At 38.3% G+C, this 23,842-nt stretch overlaps 1 protein-coding gene across 2 annotated transcripts in view; it reads left to right on the plus strand.

The window, feature by feature from the left end:
- Positions 1 to 23,842, plus strand: part of TAB3 (TGF-beta activated kinase 1 (MAP3K7) binding protein 3) — a 55,134-nt gene that overhangs the window by 15,897 nt on the left and 15,395 nt on the right. The window contains exons 3-6 of one of the 2 annotated variants that reach the window (XM_033109276.1): positions 9,532 to 9,723; positions 13,486 to 14,938; positions 15,754 to 15,914; positions 21,540 to 21,633. In XM_033109276.1, the coding sequence (XP_032965167.1) occupies positions 9,622 to 9,723; positions 13,486 to 14,938; positions 15,754 to 15,914; positions 21,540 to 21,633 (1,810 nt within the window). In that variant the 5' untranslated portion in view covers positions 9,532 to 9,621. The remainder of the gene's footprint in view (positions 1 to 9,531; positions 9,724 to 13,485; positions 14,939 to 15,753; positions 15,915 to 21,539; positions 21,634 to 23,842) is intronic. The other variant, XR_004423296.1, reaches the window with a different exon arrangement.

Raw genomic sequence — 23,842 nt, forward strand, 5'->3', positions numbered from 1 at the left:
TCCTTATTTTGATGACCTTGTCAGTTTTGAGGAAACTGACCAGGTATTTTGTAGAATGTTCCTCAGTTGGGATTTGTCTGATATTTTTCTCATGATTAGACTGGGGGAGAGTTTTTTTGGGAGGAAGTCCGCCATAATATTCTTAATTGAACGAAATATTTCCAGTTAAATAAGATGGCTTTCCCATTTCTTTTTCCATATACCACTATATAAGGTCATTAAACTTTGTTTGTTTTTTAATATTCTACCTCCTTGTTACAAACCTAAGAACTGGGAAGACATCCCAAGAACCTTTATTTTTACTTTGAGGAGAGGTTGGTGGGAGAAGGCAGGGAGTGGCTTGTCTGATAAGTCCTGTATTGGTGGTGGCTGGCAAATATGCACTTCAGGGGAGGGGTATTCAGTTTAAATGTAATCTGAACATGCTTCTGTTTGTTTCTGGGGGCTATATTTAATTGGACAATGCTTTTAGTGATTCTTTTAATATGAATATTATTTTGGTCCATAGTTTATCTCTTGAGAATATAAGAGAATATGAGATAGATGCAACAAATGTGTGACTATTTTCTGAATGGTTTCCACTGTAATGAAAATCTTAGTCTTACCATGTAGCCAAGAGTACAGGAGAATTATGGTAAAAGCACAGACTTCAAGTTTGTATCCTAGCTTTGCTCTTAACTGTGTGACCCACAGGCAAATTATATACCATCTCTGAGCCTCACATTTCCCCATTTATAAAATGTGGATGATATTACCTCTTCTATTGGATGATAGTAGAGATGAAATGAGATAAAGCACGTAGCACGGTGCCTGGTCCATAGATATGGCTCAATAAATATGATCTAAAATCAAAACCTGAAAAGCAGCAAGAAAATGGATGACAGTTCCAAAGGTATATACTAGTATACATGTTTTTGTTCAACAGATATTTGGACCAGACCAATCAGAAAAAAAGAATGATTCCTTTAGTTTTTAATCTTAAATCCTCTCAAGACAAGACTAACTATTCTTCAAACCTGGGAAATGCTCACCTCACCAGACTTCACATGTTAACAGTGGTTGTCAGCCTGAGATCCTGTTGCCTCTCTAGGGACCACTTGGGGGTGTTTCTGGGGTTTTACAGGAAGGGAAGGATGCTAAAGACCTTGTGACACATGGAACAGGCTTACATGATGAAGAATTATTATGTCCCAAACTACCACATCAATAGCATACCACAGAGACTCTACTAGACTGATACTTACAGTGTATCTTTAAACCTCTCTTTCAAACACATTTCGTGTGTCACAGATCCAGCAAATATGTCCATGAGTGAAGCAAGGCCGGGCCTCAGTGCCTGGGACACCCTAGGGAATGTAGAAACTAGGCAACCTGAAGAGTGTATGTCCTTTCTAAATGGGAGAGTGATGCTTCAATCAGTTATTGCCTACTATTGCTAGATCTTGTATTGTTTCAGAGGAAAGCTAGATATCCAAATTTTAACGTAAGATTTCCCTGCTTTAAAGTGTGGCTCAACTTTTTTTTTTTTTTTTTTAAACACTGCCAAACTAGACGGATGGGCTGGATTCGGCTCACAGACCATTGGTTTGTAACCTGTGATATAATTATTTGAAGAAGTGAGCTGAAATTCTGGCAGAAGTAAACAGTCAGGGCCATAACAGCACTCTCCATATTTGCCGAGCTCAGAAAAGGTTGTGGAAAGAAAGGACTAGGTGTCGTGGTCATTTTGTACTGTTTCTGGAGTGTGGAGAATTGTGGCATCAGAGCAGAGCTCTGGGGGAGCTTGCTCTCCGTTTGGGAGGAGGAATTCTGTTGGGAGAAATCCCAGCAACTGCTGTGCCTTGTACCTACCTGCACTCCTGAATTGGGGGGGTGGGGGTAGCTGCACCAATGGAGGAAGCCTCAGAGTGATCCCTCCGCGAATCACATGACCCCAGGCTCCCCGTCTTCATCCCGCCTTGAGAAGAAGTTAGGAGTCCCTGCAAAACTGACAGGCAGTAAAGGTTCCACCCTACAGAATCTCCCGGTTTCTGTGACTTTGGAACTGTGGGATTTATGCCTTCACTATTTCTTCTTTCTTGATCTAGGGTTACTGACTACATATACAGCTCAACAATCCACAGCTGTGGCCATCTGTGCTTTAGTGGGGGTGTCCCAGGAGTTTGGTCACATCCTAGCCTAGCCAGTACAGTTCAGATATTGCTTGAGTCCTTTGTCTGGTTTTAAGGTGTCAAATCATCACTCGTCACTTTAATATTTTAGTGTAAAAATTAGCATGTCATTATAATGTTAAGAGACAAAGTCCATGTGTATTTTGCACAGTTATTGCATACATTGATATGTAGTTGACCCTTGACCAAGGCAGGGGTTTAAGGTTGCTAACCCCCAAACAGTTGAATATCCATGTAAAACTTTTGACTCCCCAAAAACTTAATTGCAGTTGTCCCTCAATATCTGCAGGGAATTAGTTCTAGGACCCTCTGTGGATACCAAAACCCGCAGATGCTGAAGTCCCTATATAGAATGGCATAGAACAATGCATACCACCGGCCCTCTGCATCCCTCGATTCCCAACTAAGGATCAAAAATACTCTTGGTTGAATTCACAGATGTGAAACCCGGGGATACAAGGGACACAGAGGGCCAATCGTATGTTTATGGACTTGTACAGTTCGAACCCGTATTGTTCGAGGGTTAATTGTGTATGCACAAGAATAGATTTTATGTTTTGATCTGCATCGTATCCAAATCTGTAAGTTGTATTCTATGGGATTAAATACAGAAATACATTGTAGTACTTTACTGTAAAACTTTTAAGTGTTTTTGTTTCTTTTTTTTAAGGAAACTAGCTTATCTTATTGGCTGGAATATTTTCTATTTGCTTAACCTCCCAGTGAACAGAAAGGAAATTGCTTTGTTAAAAGAAGTATTTTAATATTTTATAATAATCAGGAAATTCAATTTATTTGAGAGTGTTACATATTGTGAAATACTTAACGCTTATCCCTGTCAGTTAGTGCTTATGTGAGTGACAGTGTATACAGGGCAGAGTGCTAATCACTACTAAGATTACATACAAAATCCCTTAAGGAAAAGATGTTTTTGAATCAGTTTAGACTCCTACTTATAGTGAAAAGTAGATCCACTGTTAATCATCTTTTCAGATGGTAGCCATTTTTGTGGGTAAGTTGTTGGCTTCAATTTTAAAGATGCTGTTTAATGTTTTTTCAAAGGCAAGTTATTTTAACCATTTTTTAAAAAAAGGCAGTTTCTTCCCTTTACCTCTGCTTCCTGTATGTCCTAAAACAGCTATTTGTACAAGGATTTATTATTCCCCTCTGAGCCCTCCATCTAACCTACCACATACCTGGAACCCCCTATTTGGATGATACACTGTTGAGGGTTTGCTGCCCGTTTTTCCCAGCCAAAGAAGGGCACACACATCATCACTCTACTGGGAATGACCTTGATACCTGCCAGTGACATAGTGGAAAGAACTCAGATTTTGGAAAAGGCAGGCTTGTATTTGAGTCACGATTCTGCCATATACCCATTCTCTGAGTTTGTTTTCTTCTTTGTAAAAAGGAGATGATCATAGCTACCTTTCAGGGCATAGGTGTTCAGTAAATGATAGCTGATACTAATAGTGATAAATTAATGGTAAGTTTGTGTAGCACCCAAGATTCTGAAGGCAGAGAAAGCCAGCTGAGGGCCAGTAGTTGCTAAGAGCTCTGAATGTGCGGAGCCTCAGCTCTTGGCACCTGAAACGTCTTTCTTCTTGTTGATCCTTGTCACTTTTTTTCCTTCTCATAAAAAGGCAACTGTATTGCCCTTATATTTTAAAGACTTGAAATTAGGGTTGAGAAATGAATAAAACTGTTCTTTGAAGCCAGTAGGAAAGCTTGAGTTAAACCTTTGGGGGCTTCAGAAGCTCTTTATTTGATGATGATTAAATAGCCATCAAGTGTTCTGAATGTGGTTAGACCCTCAAATATAAAGGAATCATTTCCTGTTATCATTTCTGTAAATAAAAGATTTGATTACCTAAGATCGTTCCTATCATTAAATTCAATGAATTTCACGTTTTTTTCATTTCACCTGACAAATAATCCCTAAACACCTAGTCTGTGCTAAGCCCTTTGCCTAATTAATTGTATACCCTCACAGGAGATACGGAATTAGGGAATCTAAGAGTTGTAGGTCTTAGCCTGTCCTAAGGCCTTAGACCTGTGCTGTCCGGAAAGGTAGCCACAGTCAGTAACATGGCTGCTGAGCACGTGAAACGTGGCCAGTCTGAATTGACATGTTCTGTAAGTATGAAATACACACTGGATTTCAAGGACTTAGTCTGAAAAAAATATGTAAACTAGCTTATCCGTGATTTTTATATTGATTACATGTTAAAACAACAGTATTTTTTATATATTAGGTTAAATCAAATATATTATTGATAAAATGAATTTTACCTGTTTCTTTGTACTTTCTTAATGTGGATACCGCAATATTTCAAATGACTTGCATCTGTGTTGGACAGTGCTGCCTTAGAGCTTCAGTGACATGGCAAAGTAACTCCTCTAGTTAGGTCTCCTGTGACGAGTATAAATTATAGATTGACTCACTGTGAAAATGGCAGGTAATGTTTGTGTTGATCAAAAAGTTAGATAATTCAAACACTGTTTCAGAGAAAAAATTAACACTAAGGACTTTCAAATAATTTACATTTTAAATTAAAGCCTAGATTGTTAACCTGGTAGAATCTCTTAGCATTTCAGATTTGAGATATTTTAAGAGGCAAACTGGAAAAATAAACCCATTGATTCAGTAGCCTAAACCTATTTTTCTTTTTTCCTAAGCATTTACAAATCATTCTACATAGGTGATCCCTGATCCCCCAAATTTTATTGTGGGTGTGTGTGTGTGCGCGCGCAGGAGGTAGGGGATAAACTTCATTTAAAGTTTCATACACACACACAAACCCCCACCGGGATGCCAAAAAAATGTCTACAAGTGGACACTTTGTTCAGCGTCGCTCAAGCAGTAGTTCGCCGTAATCAGAAGTGTCTGGACGCTGATGGTAACCACTTTGAGCACCTCTTGTAATTGCAGAAGTCAGACGTGACTTGTATTCATCTTCTGTTATCGTTATATATCGAGTATTACAATTTTAATACTTTTTTCCTTTCTTAAAATGTGTATACATTTTTTTGGCACCCTCTATATATATCTTAACCTTACTAGCTAGATTGATTTATTATAGTAAAATTGATTCTTCGTCATTTAACAAACATTTGAGCGGGTACTACGTAAATGCAGGGATGAAGAAGGCATAACACCTGAATAGAACCACGACTTCCTGTTTGCTTTTAGTTTTGCTTACAGAAAGTTTGCAAAATTCTATTGCAAGAATAAAAACGTACAAAGAACACCGTATACCCTTTACCTAGATTCACCTATTCACCTTCCTGTTTGCTTTGTAATTTGTTTCCTCTCTCTGTGTATGTGTGTGCGTGTGTTTGTGTGTGCACACATGTACATATATATATGTATTTTTTCCTGAATCATTTGAGAGTAAGTTGCATACATCATGCCCTTTACCCCTAAATGTTTTATTGCCTAATTCCTAAAAACGGATATTCTTATGTATAACCACAGCAGTTATCAAGTCAGTAAACTTAGTAAATTCAATAAATTTCACATTGATAGAACACTTTTCCTAATCTACCATCCACATTTTCGTTCTATCAATTGATCAATTCATTTCTTTTATAATATTCTTCCCATTTAGTATAGGATCCAGTCTAGGATTTAGTTGTCAAGGCTCTGTCTCCTTTAATCTGTGACATTTGTCTAGCCATAGTCTTTTATGACAGTGGCATTTTTAAGATGACATTCTCAACCCCTCTGCCCCCCTAAGTCCCTGCTTTTTTTTTTTTAATAGAACATTTCTCATTTGGGGTTTGTCTTGTTTCCTCATGAGTAGTTTCAGGTGTTATGCATTCCTGAGTGGAATAGTATAAAGTGATACTATCACATCTGGAGGTGCACGCTGTCTGCCCCTCATTGGTGATGTTTATTTTGATCACCCAGTCAAGATGTTGTTCCATTTATCCATTTATAGTTAAATTTTTCCCCTTTGTAAACAATAAGCAATTCTTCAGGGAGACACTTTAAGACCATTCATATATCCTATTCTTCATTCAAATTTCCCCCTAGATTTAGTATCCATTGATTCTTACTTGAAGCAATCTGCATACAGTGATTGGCTGCAAAATGCTTTTCCCAGCTCTAGCACTCCCTGCAAGTTTACCAGTTGGATTCTACTATAAGCAAAAGCCCTCCCTTCTCCTCCATTTATGTATGTGTCTTTATTTATGTCTTTAACTATTTATTATTGATATTGAGTCATGGGTTCTTCTTTTCTACAGGCCTATAATTCATTACTGGCCTTAATTATTTTGGTGCTCAAATTGGCACAGATGTGGCCAGGGGGAGACTCTTCAAGCTGACTCACAGGTCCTTGTGACAGGCTCCCATCACATTTTGAGTACTTCCTCACTCTGGCATAACAGCACGCTCCAGGTAGAACTATAGTTTTATATGAGAGACCCTTCAGATACACGGGTGGCTTCAGTATAGTGTGTTTGCTTCTCCTGTGATGATAAGCACAGCCTGCTGTGGTACCGCAGTGGAGAGCCCTCTAGCCCAATGTAGAAGGAGAGGCATGGCAGCAGGGCTAACGGGGGGAAGTGTCAGTGGGTGGTGCCACCAGTACTGACATGTATGGGATCAGTATGGCTTGGAGAAGCAGGGCGAGGGAGAAAGAAAAGGGTCTCAGGCAGATAGATGACCATGGGCTAATGGCCCGAGAAAAGGTGGCACGGAACATCCACGCAAAGGATCAATCACACATGGCTCTGTTTGGTTGGGATACAGAATGATCAGATTTACATCTGACTATGATATGGAGGAAGGCAAGACCAGGGCCAGGGAGAGCAGTAGGAAGTGGACGAGAACAATATTCAGACATGCCCTGAATAATAGTAACTAATGCTTCCTGACTTAATCACTGTTTTCCATGTAAATTCTACTACAAAAAAAAGTTTTATATTAAAAGATCGAGCCAAAAATAAAAAATAAATTCTACTACAACCCTACTATTATTTTCGTTTTACAGATGAAGCTTCAAAGGCGTAAGGATTGAGTATCTTTCCTAGAGACTATTAAATGGCAGAACCAGGGTGCAGACCATGACTCACTTGATTCACACTGTGTAGTTGGTTGTTCAAGAACAGGAAGTCCAGGATCACACCACGGTTTCTAGTTTTGTTAACTGAGTGGTAGTATTCATGGAGAGAACAGCATTTGGGGAAGGATCGTGGTAAGGAGTGCCTTTTTGGACATGTTGACATGTCTTTGGGCCTGTCCTTAACGGTGCTGTGTAGTGGGCAGCTGGCTGTGTGTGTCTGGAGTTTGAGTATGGGGCTTGATAGACCGATATGGGAATCATCAGCCTTTACATGTTATCGAAACCTTAGTAGTGATCACTTAGGGTGTGATCACTGGGCAAAAAGGGACAGAATGATACGAGCCAGTTTAGGGGAAAACCCGGGGAAACGTTAATGTGACAAGAGAGGTGGGAAGAAACCAGGCTACTGTGATGCCACGGAGGCTGAGAAAAGGCAGGAATATCAGTAGTGTCAGATACTTCAGAGGTCGAGGGCACAGGGGCCAAAAGATAGATCATCTGGATTTAGGAGCAGAGAGCTGATGGGAGAGGGTATTTCAGTGGAACGGTGAGCTGAGCCAGACAGAGTAGACGAAGGAATGAATTGCCGAGAGAATAGTAATAGTACAGGGTGACCAGAAGACCCATATGTGCGCTCAGTGGAAGTTCTCTGTATTCTTCTCCCACATTCTACTTTTTTCCTCATGTTTTTTTAGATACCTTCGGTGTGGATGGTTGGGAGCCGTTAAAGCAGTCCCTAATAGCTCTTTTTACCCATGCTTAGGCCTAGTCTTATAGACAGGGGCTTTGTGGCCACCTTGTACACGCAAAGAGTACATAAATAACTCTTGACAGTCTTGGCTTGGAAGGAAGAAGAGAGACAGCTAGATGCCCAGTAAACGACAGCAGATTGCATGCAAAATGAAATTCCGTTCCTATAACGAAAGTCAAATTAGAGATTCCATGGTATTTTTAAATTATCTGCTTAATTATAAACCAGCAAAACTAATTCAATATTTTCCTTAAATACTTCTTGTTTTAAAAATAGTCTCTAGTTCTCTGCATCGCCCCAAGTAATGGTATGATTTAAAGTTCTGGGGCCTATTTGCAAGAAGCAGAAGATTTGGTGGGGATGACCCTCCGTTCGGTGTGTGGTTCAGACATGTATCTTATAATCATGGTTTCCATAAATTCTGTAAAGATGCAGGTATTTACTTCTCATTCTTAAAAAGTATTTTGACCATATAGTGAGTGAACGCAGCAGAAATATGAGCTTGTATGGTATACACTGTATGTTTTTCCCCCTTTTAAAAATGAGAAGTGGGGACGGCCGGTTTGCTTAGTGGGTTAGAGCGCAGTGCTCTTAGTAACGACAAGGTTTCCGGTTCGATCCCCACATGGGCCACTGTGAGCTGCGCCCTCCACAACTAGATTGGAACAACTACTTGACTTGGAGCTGATGGGTCCTGGAAAAACACTTAAATAAAAAGTTAAAAAAAAGAAAAAAGAAATGAGAAGTGCTGATTAAAAAATGGATCAGTTAATTGACCCTTAATACTACTAGCTGATTTTTGATTTCATTATTACTGTACTAGCTGCCTTATTTACATGGGTGCTTAACTTGACTACTGCCAGTAAGATTGGGGGTCAGTTTCCATTGCTCAAACCGTACTCCCACATCCTGTCATCTCAGCACCTGTGCCAGTTGCATCAGAACTAGCTAGACAGGTCTGGCCAATAATGATGAGCCACCAGCGTCATCTTTGAAAACAAAGGATTCCACATTTCCTTTTTTATTTGCCCAGTTGTTTCATTTAGACATTGGGTTTCCTATACTTAGACTTCAAATTCAAACATTTTGGCTTCAAAGTACAGGGAGAATGTAAGACAGACAGGACAAGTGCGCTTTGTGGTGTTGATATTATCAAGTTCTTATTTTATTATTTCAGACATCAAAGTAATTGCTCTGCTTTGGAGAAGTGATGGGATAGCCCTTGGGAAAACACGAGTGATTATATATAAGTAGTATTTCTCAAGGCTAGAAAAATATGGTTGCCAAATAATACTCTGCATTTTTCCTCTAGCTGCCACTTATTTTTTTAAGCATTAAAATGAAACTGAAGTTTGGGGGGTGGGGTGGCTTTTTTTGTTTGTTTTTAAACCAGTGATTAGCTGTATTACATCAAGAAAAGTCTGGCTAAATTGTATTTGTCAATTTTCCGACTTTGGAATCAGATATTCTTAGTTTAGTTCACTAATAGCTTCTATTCGAATAAAGTGAAATAGGTAATTAATTTCTTTAATAGAAAATGACTGTGGTGCTGGAAGATCATTACTACTGGAAGGCCGGTTAGCATCCATTTCCTGAGAAAAACTTGACCACCGTTGGCTCTGGCATGGCGCAAAGCAGTTCGCAGCTTGACGTGCAGGTTCTTCACGACCTCCGACAACGTTTCCCTGAGATTCCAGAGGGAGTGGTGTCTCAATGCATGTTACAGGTAAGTTACCCACCAAAGACAGGGATATTAAGTTCCAGTGTTTCCTTCTTAGAGCTGGCTTTGTGCTATGGTGGCTAGAACTTGGTTACATTCTCTGTGTATGGTGGGGGGGGTGGGGGGTGGGCGCTGGGGGGGGCGGCGTTTAGAGCAGGATTTCTCAGCCTTGGTGCTGTCAGCATTTTGGGCTGGATGATCTTTATTGTGGGGGTCTGCCTTGTGCATTGTAGGATGTTTAGCAGCATCCTGGCCTGTACCCACTAGACGCCAATAGTATCCCCGCACATGTGACAGCCAAAAATGTCTCCAGACATTGCCAAATGTCCCATGGGAGGCAAAATGTATCCCATGGAGAACCACTGATTTAGAGCAAACAGGGAAAAAGATGCTCCTCACATTTCACTTCTTATATTGTTTGGGTTGTGTCATCTGTCCCCAAATCCTTAGAACTGAATTTTGAAAATTTCAAATTTATTGTTATAACTTGTTACACTATGCTTTAGAACCTATTTTTAAAAGTTTTTGGAGTATACTCTTTCTTACCAGTTTTTCTAGTTGATAAATGCTTACTAACATGTCTAATTTTAAGTGTAAGGCCACTTTTAGTTTATTCACATTCCTTTTGTTGTCTTCTATAACGAATCTTCCCACTCAAGAGGCAGCAGAGAAAGACACCTAATACTTCCCCTCTTGAGTTTTACATCATCCTCCCCAGGATAGCAGTGTGTTTGGGGTTATAGCATTTCCCTATTTGGTTGGCTTTGGGGAGCAGCACCACTTTTACCTTGCCTACTGGACCTCCTCACACAATCAGTCCAGACTCCACCTTACTGCATAATATGCAAGCTCTGCCTTACTGTAGTGTGAGCAGCTCAGGGTATAACCTAAACCCACGTGAGGTTTTAATTACAAATAGGGACTCACAGAACAGTGGTAGTAACAGAGGTGCTTCCTTTGTTTGCGAGCCCTTTACTAAGTCTAGGCCTTTGGGCTTATGACTTGAGTGTTATAGCTTGTCTTTGTCTTTTCTAACATACATTCTCAGTCTGAAATTCTGCTCTTCAGCCCCCCATTTTGGTCTCTGGTAGAGCAAAGGTACTTCCCACTGAGTGAAACCAACCATAAGCAAGGCTATGGTTTAAACCACTTCCTAGCAATCACCTTTCTAACCCATCCTAGGGCACCACCTCACTCTGACCTTTTCTTTTAAAATATTACTTTATTTAGCACTTTGTTTGACCTGTATTTTTTTCATGGCTTAGTGTCTTCATCTCACTTACTAAACTGAAGGAATGAAACTGTAAATTCAACTCAGTGAACATTTGTTGATAATTTACATTGTCCTTAGTCTTTTACTTGTTTGTTCCTTTGGGATTAAGAGATTTTCCGGTATGGAATTTACCACCTACTGGGTTTTCTCTGTTTGCATTAAAATGTATGAGCCTCAGTAGTTTGCATTTAATACAGAAGTCTTACATCGTTCCTCAATTTAGGATCACTTTTTAGGAGTATGATGCTTTTTTTCTGCCTCAATCCTTTCAAGAGTGTTCATATATGTCTTCGTAGAAATTCTAACCTCTTCTTTAACTAAACAATTTTGATTTCTTTATTCTTCATATTTACTGTTTGATCAATTTTTTAACCACTTTTTTCTTTTTAAGACATTTAGCAGGTCAAATATGATATTTGAATCTATTCTGGTGGTATTCTTTTAAAAATACTTCCACAAAGATAATACTTAAATATCTTGTATTTGTGGTTTTAAATTTTGCTTTATGAAAATTTACTCAGCTTACCATAAACATTCATTTGAAATAGGCTGACCAATCCAACTTTGTATCATTTTGAATTTGGATCCTTTTTGGAACCATACTAGTAGTTAGGCTACTTAATTCAATGTAGAAAACATGAAATTTCAGGATCATTAATAAAAATGTCAAATAGTAAAGTGTCCATAACTGCTTTAGGTTTCAAATAAAACTCTAGTTTTCGCTCTCTCCTTAATCCATAGGTTAATAAAATAGTTGAAGGAGATACTTTATTTTCACTTTCCATATTATTTTCCGTCAGATATCTGTCAGTGACATTTTCTACTTGGCAATCAATTTGAATCTTTTGGCTCCAAATTTGCTTAATATATCTAGCTTCTCTCCCTTGATCAACATGATTTCCAAGAAGGATAAGAAAAAAAACCAATCTTAGAGTTCTAAGTATGTTCTTCTTAAATTTCAATAGTACAGTTTTTTCTATGCCTCAGAAAGTATTTTTCAACTTATTTGAATTTGAGTATCAAAAGCTTCATATAGGGAAAAGAATGAAAGTTATCTATGGAGTAGAGTTTTGATAATACCAATTCTTTAAATTCCTGAGAATTCATTTTGCAAAGGTTTGCTTGACTGAATCTTCTTTTACTTCCTAAAGATTTCAGTATAGTAAATGTATTTTGGGCCTAACACCCTCTCCCTTGAAATTCCTGTGTTACAGTGAAAAGAGCACTACAAGTCAGGAGACCAAGAATCTAGACCTGGCTCTTCAGTTAATTGCTTAAGTGCAAGCCATGTAACTTCACAGGTGTCTTTTTCCTTATCTGTAAATGAGTAGATGAACTCATTGTGTTGGAGTAGATGAACTCTAAAAGTTCTCCCAGCTTTAAAATTGTGGTATTGTATGTGGTGTTTTGGGTTTAACCTTATTTGGCTCTTGACAAGTGCAGCGTTTCATTTTTTTAATATAAAATGTACTTTTCCATAAAATAAATATATGACAATATGTGTGCATGCGCATATCTGTATGTATATCTAGGAACTGCAGAGAAGGTCATGAGAATTGAGAAACGTTAATAGATTATTTCAAAGGCAATAATAATAGTGTTTTAGGCTGATAAAATAATTACGAATTCTGTATTTTAGTGGAAAACTACCTTATATCTTAACAATTTAAAAAGAGGGAACCTGTTATTAGTTTGCTTGCTGTAGACTGGAACATCTAAAATGTCAGTTTGTTATTATCACCTTTGTGTGTGTGTATGTCACTCGAAAAATTCAAATCCTTAAATGATTTTGAAAGTTTACCAAGCTACCTTTCATTGGGTAAAAATTTGAGACTAGGAGTGTGAATGAATTTCATTAAGGCAGTCGAGACCTGGTTTTATGTTAAATTAGCATAACTTAGGCAAAGTCCTGGATCCATAATGGAAAAAGTGGACTTTTGACAAAAACTTTCATAATGATGACAGTTGAAGTTAGATAGGGATAACTTTGGTTAAAAGTGAAGGCTTCTTTAAAATTTTTACTTTTTTGACTAGGGATTTTGTCATTCCTCCTTTTGTTGTTTCAGTGCCTTTTGAAAAACTAAAGCATGATTATCTTCATGATTAATGATGGCTATTACTTATTACTTATACTTGTGTACTGCAACAGTTGTGGAGAATCCAAGATTAGCCCAACATTTTAATTTGTTCAGATGCAACAAGTATAAAATGAGTCCTGGATTTGGAGTCAGAAAAACTGGGATGAGTCAATGTTCATTAGTAGGTACTTTACGTTTCTGTAGCCGTCGCAGTCGTACCAGTCACGCGAGCTAAATGTCCGTAAGATAATATGAGTCATTTGAGATCTGCTTTTCAGGATAGATGAGCATGCAGCTTCTTGTGCTTAAAATACTGTTCTCTGCTTATTCTATGACGGTCATACATGCGTAACTCGGGCAAAACTATTAGGATTTGTTAATTTTCCCAATGTTGCTTTTACCGTATTCTTCCCCTAGAATAACAACAATCTTGAAGCCTGTTGCCGAGCGCTTTCCCAGGAGAGCAGCAAGTACTTATACATGGAATACCACAGTCCCGATGACGGCAGAATGAATAGAAATCGCCTTCTGCATATTAACCTGGGTATCCACTCTCCTAGTAGCTACCACCCAGGAGATGGTGTGCAACTAAATGGTGGTCGGACCCTGGTGCATAGCTCAAGTGACGGACACATTGATCCTCAGCACGCAGCCGCAGGTAAACAGCTGATATGTCTAGTTCAGGAACCACACTCAGCTCCCGCTATTGTGGCTGCTACTCCCAACTACAATCCATTTTTTATGAATGAACAGAACAGAAGTGCAGCTACTCCTCCTTCCCAGCCACCTCAACAGCCATCTTCCATGCAAACCGGAATGAATCCATCTGCTATGCAAGGGCCTTCGCCACCACCACCTCCTTCTTACATGCACATACCTCGGTATAGTACAAATCCAATCACTGTTACCGTATCCCAAAACCTCCCTTCTGGACAGACTGTACCAAGAGCTTTACAAATTCTTCCACAAATTCCAAGCAATCTCTATGGGTCTCCTGGTTCTATTTATATCCGACAGACATCTCAGAGTTCATCAGGAAGACAAACTCCGCAGAATACACCGTGGCAGTCCTCACCTCAGGGCCCAGTGCCTCATTATAGCCAATGTCCTTTGCCTGTTTATTCACATCAGCAGAACTATCAACCTTCTCAGTATTCTCCCAAACAACAGATCCCTCAACCTGCTTACCATTCGCCACCTCCTTCTCAATGTCCTTCACCCTTCAGCTCTCCACAGCATCAAGTGCAGCCTTCCCAGTTGGGCCACCCGAGTTCCCATGTCTTTATGCCACCCAGTCCTTCGACTACTCCACCCCACCCATATCAACAAGGCTCTCCCTACCAGAAACAGGGAAGCCATTCAGTCGCCTATCTCCCCTACGCAACATCTAGCTTACCCAAAGGATCCATGAAGAAGATAGAAATTACAGTTGAACCCTCTCAAAGACCTGGGACCGCAATGAATAGGAGTCCGTCACCTATCAGTAATCAACCGTCTCCACGGAATCAGCATTCACTGTACACAGCCACCACTCCACCTTCAAGTTCTCCTTCAAGAGGCTTGTCCAGTCAACCAAAACCTCCATTTAGTGTTAATCCTGTGTATATTACGTATACACAGCCAGCTGGACCTTCATGTGCTCCATCCCCAGCTCCTCGGATGATACCAAACCCAACTACAGTTTTTAAAATTACCGTAGGCCGAGCAACGACTGAAAATCTTTTAAATTTAGTGGACCAAGAAGAACGTTCTGCAGCCCCAGAACCTATTCAGCCAATTTCAGTGATTCCAGGGTCTGGGGGAGAAAAGGGAAGCTATAAATACCAGAGGACTTCTAGTTCTGGATCAGATGACTACGCCTATACACAAGGTAATTCTAGCCCTTTTATTGAATTTCATCTTTGTGGTGGGGTGGCAATCTCCTATTCAAAATAAAGTAACTTATATTAGCTATTAAGAGTAGGGTTAGTGCTTGAGGGTCATCTACAGACTTTCTTTTAAAATATGAAAATGTTGGCATGCGATGGTGACTTAATAAGACTTTTTTTTTAGGAAGAACATTCATTGGGAGAAAAATATAGATAAGTGAAATTGGTATTGTCAAAAACACAAACTACAGAGTGGGAAAAAGAGATTCATAGAGGGTAGACTAAAGTTCATCAAGATGCAAGAATTTAAATGTTTTCTAAAGAGGATGGCCTAAAGGATATAATAATATTTATAAGAAGTGGGATTGGTAACGAAGAGCGTTGTTAGTTAATAATGGACCTAAGTAAATATAAAGGAGAATAGTTTTTTAAAAGTCTATTTAGATTGTTTCAAGATACCTGAGAATGTAGCGTTCTTTCAGTGTATAAGAAGGGAAGTTAATTACGATTGTAATTCAATGTGCCTGGTATTGAGCCTGTTTAAAACTCACAGGTGTAGTTAAAGAGAATCTTAGGGAAACTAAGGACGACAGAACAAGAGGGACGGATAGATGATATTTCGGCAGCAGTTACAAGAGCTAAATTAAAGCAGATAATGGAGGCAGAATAGCATTAGAAAGACGTGAGAGTAAATGCCAGCTCAAGTTGGATGACAGGGTTGCTTACAGGTATTTTATACGTTAGCAATGCATATAGGAATTTCCCCATCACTTGTTCAATGTTATTCTCTGCAATGACTTTATCTGTAATGCTATAGCCTTGCTGTTACATCAGCGAGCAAGGATGGAGAGGTTAGCAAAGCAATTGAAACTTGAGAAAGAGGAGCTAGAGCGGTTGAAGGCCGAAGTGAACAGGATGGAGCATGACCTGATGCAGAGACGACTCAGAAGGGTCAGCTGTACCACTTCGATCCCAACGGTAAGTGATCTGTGGGGATGTGTGGCTAGGAAAGGGGGGACACTGGCTGGCTGTCCAGGACGTTTGTTTTTCTTTTAGGTTCTGTTTCTGGCAGTTTGTTTGTTTTTGTTTTTAAAACAATGGTTGAAGGACCTTTGCCTTCAACAGTGCTCGTCAAAATAATTTGTTACTTTATTTTTTTCACGTGTAGGAATTCCATAGGCTCATCGGTATTTTCAGATACTGACAGTTATAATCAAGCGATAGCATCTCAATGTACAATAAATTCCTTTTTGTCAAAATAGAAAAGTGCACCCTGACCAAATATTTCATAAATTGTTCTCATGTATCCATTTATTCTCCTAAGTATATTATATACTTTCCCAAACATTTAAAAATTATTTTTCTAAGTCCGTTAATTTAAATGAGCTACAGTGAGATCAGTATGAATTTTGGGAGTGTTGACTATAGACTCTTTGAAGGCAGAGCAGTTTTGTTAAGTGTAAATAATTGTACAAACTGAGATAACAGCATTGACAACAGTCCTAACAGGAGCTGCTCTAATGAAAGGATTTGAATAATATATTTTTAACATGTTGGTTAATATTTATGAGAAGTCTCTAAAATCTTACGACATCACAAGCTTTCTCTGATCCAGCCTATCATTTCACCTTTTAACATTCATTCAGTCAACGAGCCTATTTCACAGTTTATGAATGTGGTCTGATACTAGGCTGTTTAGTGCATGCCTGCTAGTGGGAGAAATAGATCCAGCAACAGATAACCGTAATACCGTGGGGTAAGTGCTCCGTTTGCTGCCGGTTACTGAGAGGACTCATACATCAACTGGTTTCTGTATATACTCAGGGCACTTCTCTGCTCTCACATTCCTCCTGCTGGAATGCTCTGGATGTGAAAATCCTGTCTGTTCTTCAGGGCTCAACTCAGTCTCTGCTTTTTCCACAGAGCCATTCCTCATTTTCTTACCCTCTCTAAACTAAGGGCAATCTCTCTCTCTGAGTTTACAGGTTTAGAGAAGTGGGCATGTGTGTATGTCAGGCCTGTTGCAGACAGCGTGTCTACAGCTATGCCTCATAGAAAAGTTTGTAACTGAGGTTCTTGGCTTCAAAGGAGATGTATGAATCCCTGAAATTATATGCAGCTTCATATGTGTGTTTATGTGGGAAGCAGGTCTATAGCTTTCCTCTGATTTTCATAAAGTTATTAAAGGAAAAAGGGGAGGAACCACTGCCCTAAACAGTGTATACTATTGCTGTATCGGCAGAGAGGAAAGGGGAAGGGATTTTAGAAGGAAAAATAACCTGAGGTAATGAAGGCTTGAAGTCAAGTCAAGACAGACTTTCAGGAGGCAGCAATTAACAGTTCCCTCACTGAAGCTGAGATTTCTGATGTCTTAACAGGTTAACGTGCATGGGTAGAGTGGGGCTTAGACCTTGATCACTAGGTTGAGGTGTTTGAACTTCTACTGGTAATGGGGAACCAGTGGAGGCTATTGGGAAACAGGCATGTTTAATGATATTTTTCTAATGTTGACTAAATTCCTAAGTATATTCAATATTGGAAGTGAGGAGGGAGGCTACTAATGGAAATTACAAAGCTGTTTTTAACTGAAAGGTGATATTTCAGCCTCCTTTTTTTCTCACTCGACATCTTACTTGAATTCTCTGAGGGGAGATATTGAAGAACGTAACTCATAGGAAACCACCTATGGTGGTTGAGCACTTTGGAGCCCTTTAGGTACTTGTAGAGCATAAGCAAAGTTTCTTAGCAGAGAAGTCATTTTCTCTAACAGAACCATACAAGCTTTGATTAGCAACCTCATGGTGTGTGATGATCCCTGCCAAATTAAAGCCCTATTGGTGTTTCTGTTGTTGCTGGAAGTAGAGAACTAGCTAATGTAGCATAGGTTAGTGCTTCAGAAAAACCCCGATTTTAAATGAAAGCTTTTATTGATGAGATTTCTTTAGAAAAAGAGGGAAGTTGGTGAAACTGCTGCCCTAGGCTGTACTTAGAATTTCAAAGGTAACGTAAAATGGGTGGAATAGTATAATGAACCCCCATGTAGCCATCATCCAGCTTCAGAAATTGGTAGTTCATGTGGTAATATTTGAGAGATGAGAAATTTGAGTGTGTGATTCCCGTGTGTTTCTGCTGCCAGGCCTAGAGTAAAATGGAGGACTATTAGGACAATTGTGGTTAAGATAGTGAACTCTCGATTCAGGTGCGAATTTGCATCCTACTTCTGTTACTCATGTGTCACTCATACACCCTTGGATAAGTAACCTTCTCTATGCCTGTTTTCTTCTCTGTAATATGTGTGAGTATCCATCTCATGGGATTTTTGTTAGGATTAAATAATAAACAATTTATATAATGCCCAACAAATAGTAAATATTCTTATCAAGTAAAGGTTAGTTGCAAGACACTGGAAAAATCTGCTTGAGTTACAGAAATCGAAAGCATTTTCTAGAAATTATTTCTTTTAAACTTTAGGAACATACATAACACAGAATTAATCAGAAAATAAAGCATGTAGCCAGAATTCCCTTTTTGTTCATAGAGCATCTTGCCATAGTTGAAAGAGTGCCCACATAGGCTCTGGAGCCAGAATAGCTCTGGCACTCACAGACTTCTCTACAGTTGATTTTCCCTATCCAGAAAAGGGAATTATAACAAGTACATTTTAATATTGTTGTCATGCATGTAAAGTGCCTGGCTTGTCTTAGGTGCTCAGTAAATGGCTATCCCTATCATTGTGTCCCACGCTTCTAGGATTACCCAATATAAAATTGACTTTTTTTCGCTACTAAGTACATATTGCTATCTTCGCGTTTTCAAACAAATTGATTTCTTATCAAGCAGTGTATTAAAAAAATTGCTTAGAAATGTGTGTGCCTAATGAGACTGGAATGCACATTTGTGAACAGCTCTGTTCACAGTTGCAGAAACTGTGTTCAGTTGCAGAAACTTACAGGAACAGTGACACAATCTTCCTAAGGAGGGCAGAAGTGCAAGATGCATGATCGTCATCATTTTTCTCAATCTACCCTGTTTCCCTGAAAATAAGACCTAGCCGGACAATCAGCTCTAATGCGTCTTTTGGAGCAAAAATTAATATAAGACCAGGTCTTATATTATATGAGACCTGGTCTTATATTATAGTAAAATAAGACCGAGTCTTATATTAACTTTTGCTCCAAAAGACGCATTGGAGCTGATTGTCCGGCTAGGTCTTATTTTCGGGGAAACATGGTACTATTTGCAAAGCATAGTATTAAATGCTGTGGGAGATGTCATCTCTTAGAGATCTGTATGTATATCTGCCTATGTACCTATATGTATTGGTGTGTGTGCGAGAGAGAAAGGGAGAGAGAGAGAAGAAGACAGAGAAAAGAATGTGAGGCAGTAAATCAGAAGTTCTGGCCAGCTGAATTACGGTAGTGATATTAAGTACCTTCAGCGTTCTGAGACAGAAATGTTAGTTTTTTGCTGGTAGGGTTCAGAGATGAGACAGTTTCATGGAGGAGGAGGAAATTTAAATTATATACCTTTGAAGGATAAATAAGATTTCAGTAAGCAGAGGGCTGCCAGTTATCCCCTCCCCCAAGTTTTTTCTCCCTTTCGTCTTGTTCTAATTGGGTTTTTGGACTAACAGCTTTGAGTCCCAGATGCATCATTGGGGCCAAGCCACCAAAGAACATCAGAGTTCCTCCACCCTGGTCTCTGTGAAACTGTTGCTTCAAGTGCTGAAACAGTTGACTTAAGGTGTTTCTGCTACCTTTGGGGAAAAAGCTTAGAATTTTTTACTTCGAAATGTATTTTACAAACTACTATAAATAAAAGCCAATCTTGAAACCCCTTCTCCACGAAAAACTACTTTTTGAGACATGGTAGTAACTTTTCAGAAAACTTTTTCTTCTCAATTTAATTAGAAGCTATGAAAAGGACATAGGAATCTTACAGATAAACTGTTAGGTTAGTGAGTTCCTGTGGTTCTACTGTCTTTGGAAATGAGCCTGTTGACGAGAGCTTTTTGTTGTTGTTGTTATAAGCAAATTTGCAGTAGCCTCTCGACCATGATGCGTATTAAACTATAATCAAGTATCATAATAGTTAGTTACAGAGCTCCACTATTCAGGGCCGCCGCAGTTGAAACCACCACCACCATCAACATCTAGGAAGGATCAGCTCCTTCAGGTACTTAACTTTCCTGATATGATTCTACGAATAAAATAGGTTCTTTCACATGTTCCTAGGAAGATAGCATCACTCTTTGAAACCCCTGAACAAGAGCTTTATCTTTAATATAATGTCACATGGTTTACCCATAGGAATGAGAAAAGAAAAGGCAATCCCTCATAAATTTTTCTAACTGATTTTTGTGTTCCCCTAGCATTCTAATGGATTATAGCTCTTCTTATATATATTCTGCCTGTAATAGCGCTTATTTTCAACTTGATACCTACTAATTTAGTGGGAATTCCCGGTTATTCTGGTAATCCTTCCTAACAGCATAAGATCTTGCATTATTGTCAATTAAATAACCCTTTTTGCCCATTTTTCTACATTCTTACAGATTTAATTTTTAGCAAAATACATGTTTTTAACCATAGAATTTTATTCTGTCTTCCTGTCCTAGCAGATTTTTATCTTTTACTTTATATATCACCTTAGAAACTTAATTAATACCTAGGTTGTGCTGAAAGCTTTACTACCCATGCCTCTGGAGTCTAAACCCTAATTTTATGTTTTACTGTACATATATGTAAAATAGTAAAGGAATTCAGAATGTCAGGGAAATTAAGGCTTCCAAAAAGCTTTATTTAACTGAAGAAGAGGTTTCTCTGCACATTTCAGTATCTCATATATGCCCCCGAAAGGCCTAACGTGTAGGCTGAGCTGGAAAGGTCAAGGCAGAAGGAAACAAAGTTGGGGGAAGAATGGAGTCCCTTTGTTCCTGAAAATTTCATGAACTAGATTAATTGCTTCTTTTGACCTAGGAAAAAGATTTCTATGTAAGTTTATATAGAAGAGTTCTATATAAATTCTGGTTCTACCGATTACTACCTTTTATAACCTTGGGGAAATTATATAACCCGTGCCTCAGCTTCCTCCTGTATAAATTCGAGGTGATAGTAGTACTTACCTTGAGAAATTGTTTTGAGGAAGGAATGAGAGAATTCTGGTGAACACAGTACCTGCCACTCAGTAAATGTTAATTAAAATTAGTACTGTTGTAATTTTTACCAGCCTGAACAAGTTAAAATCATGGATGTTGCTTATTTAAAAGGTTGATACTTAGAGTCTCCCTTACCATAAAAACATAGAAGAAATAAAATATTCTCAGTGCTCTGTGATTAAAATGGTAGTATTTTACAGTCTAGTATTGTAGCCTGCCACGTTATGTGCAGATTTTGTTTGTATGTGGCCATACTGATGTCCCCATTTTACCTGATTATTCCTTGAAAGCATAACATATAGGACTTCTTAAACACGCCCTCTTATGGACTAAGGCCATTTTCTTGGTAATAACCAATCAGAACAATTAACGTGAATAGCAGTTCTTAAATGTTGGGCTTGATAATGACTTTCCCACAATTGCTATTTTGGGTCCTTTCTTACTAGCCTGAGGAAATGACAAGATTGAGAAGCATGAACAGACAACTCCAGATAAATGTTGACTGTACACTGAAAGAAGTTGACCTCCTTCAATCTAGAGGTATAGACTTGATTATTTGGTAAACCATAAGTAATAGTGTGGTGTTTTAAGCTGCTTAAATAGCGATCATTTTGGTTTTAAAGATTTAAGAGGTAGTTTTTATCCATTATAAGATGATAGTCCTGGTAAAAAGATCTCTCCACCCCATCCATGGTCATAGATCAGATTTGGGGGATCAAAAAATAGTTTTACTTTGGCAATTTCATCAAGTTCTTATCATTAGACTGTTCTATGTTGTTACTCTGTGTTTATCCTCTTTTAGTCATTTACTGTAAATATTTTATAAGTTGATGGGTTTTAATTCTAAAACTTAGTAGGTTCATATTATATGGTAGTCATCTAAAATACTTGTAAAAAAACAGGGATCCCAAATCAGAATATTAAACTTCTGTTTTAAAGTAAATTCCATATGCCATTTTTAATTGATCTTTTCTGGGTTTTTTGTTGTTGTTGTTGTTTTGCCTTTGTTATAGAAATGTACTAACTACTACAGTAGAAGCTCTCTTAACTGACTTTCATTGACCCAGCTCATCAGGTTAGAGATACTCTTCATTTCTTTGCAAAATATACTGACCGAGTCCACAGCTGCTGCACACTCGTGATAAGAGGCTGTATTCTGGCATGTCCATATACTATTTATTGTTCCATCGGTGGAATTGTCTGCTTACCAAAAGTCAGTTGTGCCTGTTCCTAAACCTTTTTATGCCAGTTACTATACTTCTGTAATTTAATGTTTCTTAAACGGACATAAATGCAGGAGAAATAAAAACCAAAGGCAAATGCTTTTTAAAGACTCAGGCAAATCAAATAGGGACTAAATTAGATATGAGTGAAAATAACTGAAAAGAGTTAAGGGGGGGAAATCATAAAAATCTAAAAAGATTCTGTCCTCAAATTAAGTGTTCTTAAAGTAGCTTTCTTGCTCCATTCTAACAAAGTCAAAACAGGAAATTATGTTATAGATCAGGGTTTTCCGCAAACTAGCCTGCTTCGTTTTGTAAAGTAAAGTTTTAGTGGAACATAGCCACGCCCATTTGTTTACATATTGTCTTGGGCTGCTTTTGTGCTTCAACACTACAGTTAAATCAGGGCTCAGCAACAGAGGCTGTATTATCCACAATGCCTAAAATGTTTATCTGGACCTTTACAGAAAAAGTTTGCCCACCCACTTTAGGTCATCCCGGGCGTAGTTTATATAAAAAAGACAATATAGATTCGTCAGTCAACAGACACATACTGCTATGTTTCTCTGTTTTGTTACAGTAAAGTTGACATGTAATTTTTCTTAACAATTCCATTTTATAAATGATCCTCCCTCCTTTTTTGCTGTCCTTAATTATGAAAGCTAAGAGAGTTTCTACTGTATTTTAAGAGTATATAAAAATACTCCACTGCCAGTTTTAGGCAAGGTTAACCCAAGCAGGGGAACCCAAAAGATATGGAACTGTCTGAATAATAGAAATAAATTTGAATGTGAAAGTTGAACAATCTAGTCAGGTGCCCTTAAAAATATTTCCAGAAGCCTAGTCATAGTAATTCTTTCATTGCTTAAAGCTAGTAGGCTGTAGAAAGAATTACTATGCATAATGGGGGGTGTTATACAAACTATTGCTGCTGCTGTATTAGGAGGAAGAGTGCATCAATTTTTTTGGCTTGTGTTCTTTGAAGCAAAACAAGAAACACAAACATTTGGTTAGGATATTTATAGTAAGCCTTATGGGTCTAGAAATTACATCATCAGCTATAACTTAAGTAATTGAAGAAAAACATATGTAGCATCTTAAAGCATAAAAAGATCCAATTAATATATCACATAGCATTGTGGTTTTTTCATGAGCCATCATAGGAATTATTTTCAGAAAGTTATCTTAAAATAGCATATCCAAATGGGTAAAAGCATTTGTAAGAGGACCTGCAAGGGAAACCATGATTAAGATTTTATAAGCAAAGAGCTGTTTTCGGTCTCCATGGGGCAACAAAACGCTGGTGCGGAAGGATTTCTAAATCTACTTTCATAAGGGGTCCAAATGTATCCATTTTATCCTAAATTCTACTGTTCCATGCTCTAGAAAAATTTTATATGAATTTCCAATCTAAACTTTTAAGCAAGAGAAGGAATCTAGACATTTTTGGGGACATTTAGACTGGATGTAAATCAGTGCATGATTTGATAAAAAGCAGCTTTATTGTTGGTTATTGTGAGGAAAAC

Source organism: Rhinolophus ferrumequinum, chromosome X, assembly GCF_004115265.2.
Source record: "Rhinolophus ferrumequinum isolate MPI-CBG mRhiFer1 chromosome X, mRhiFer1_v1.p, whole genome shotgun sequence".
Lineage (NCBI taxonomy): Eukaryota > Metazoa > Chordata > Mammalia > Chiroptera > Rhinolophidae > Rhinolophus > Rhinolophus ferrumequinum.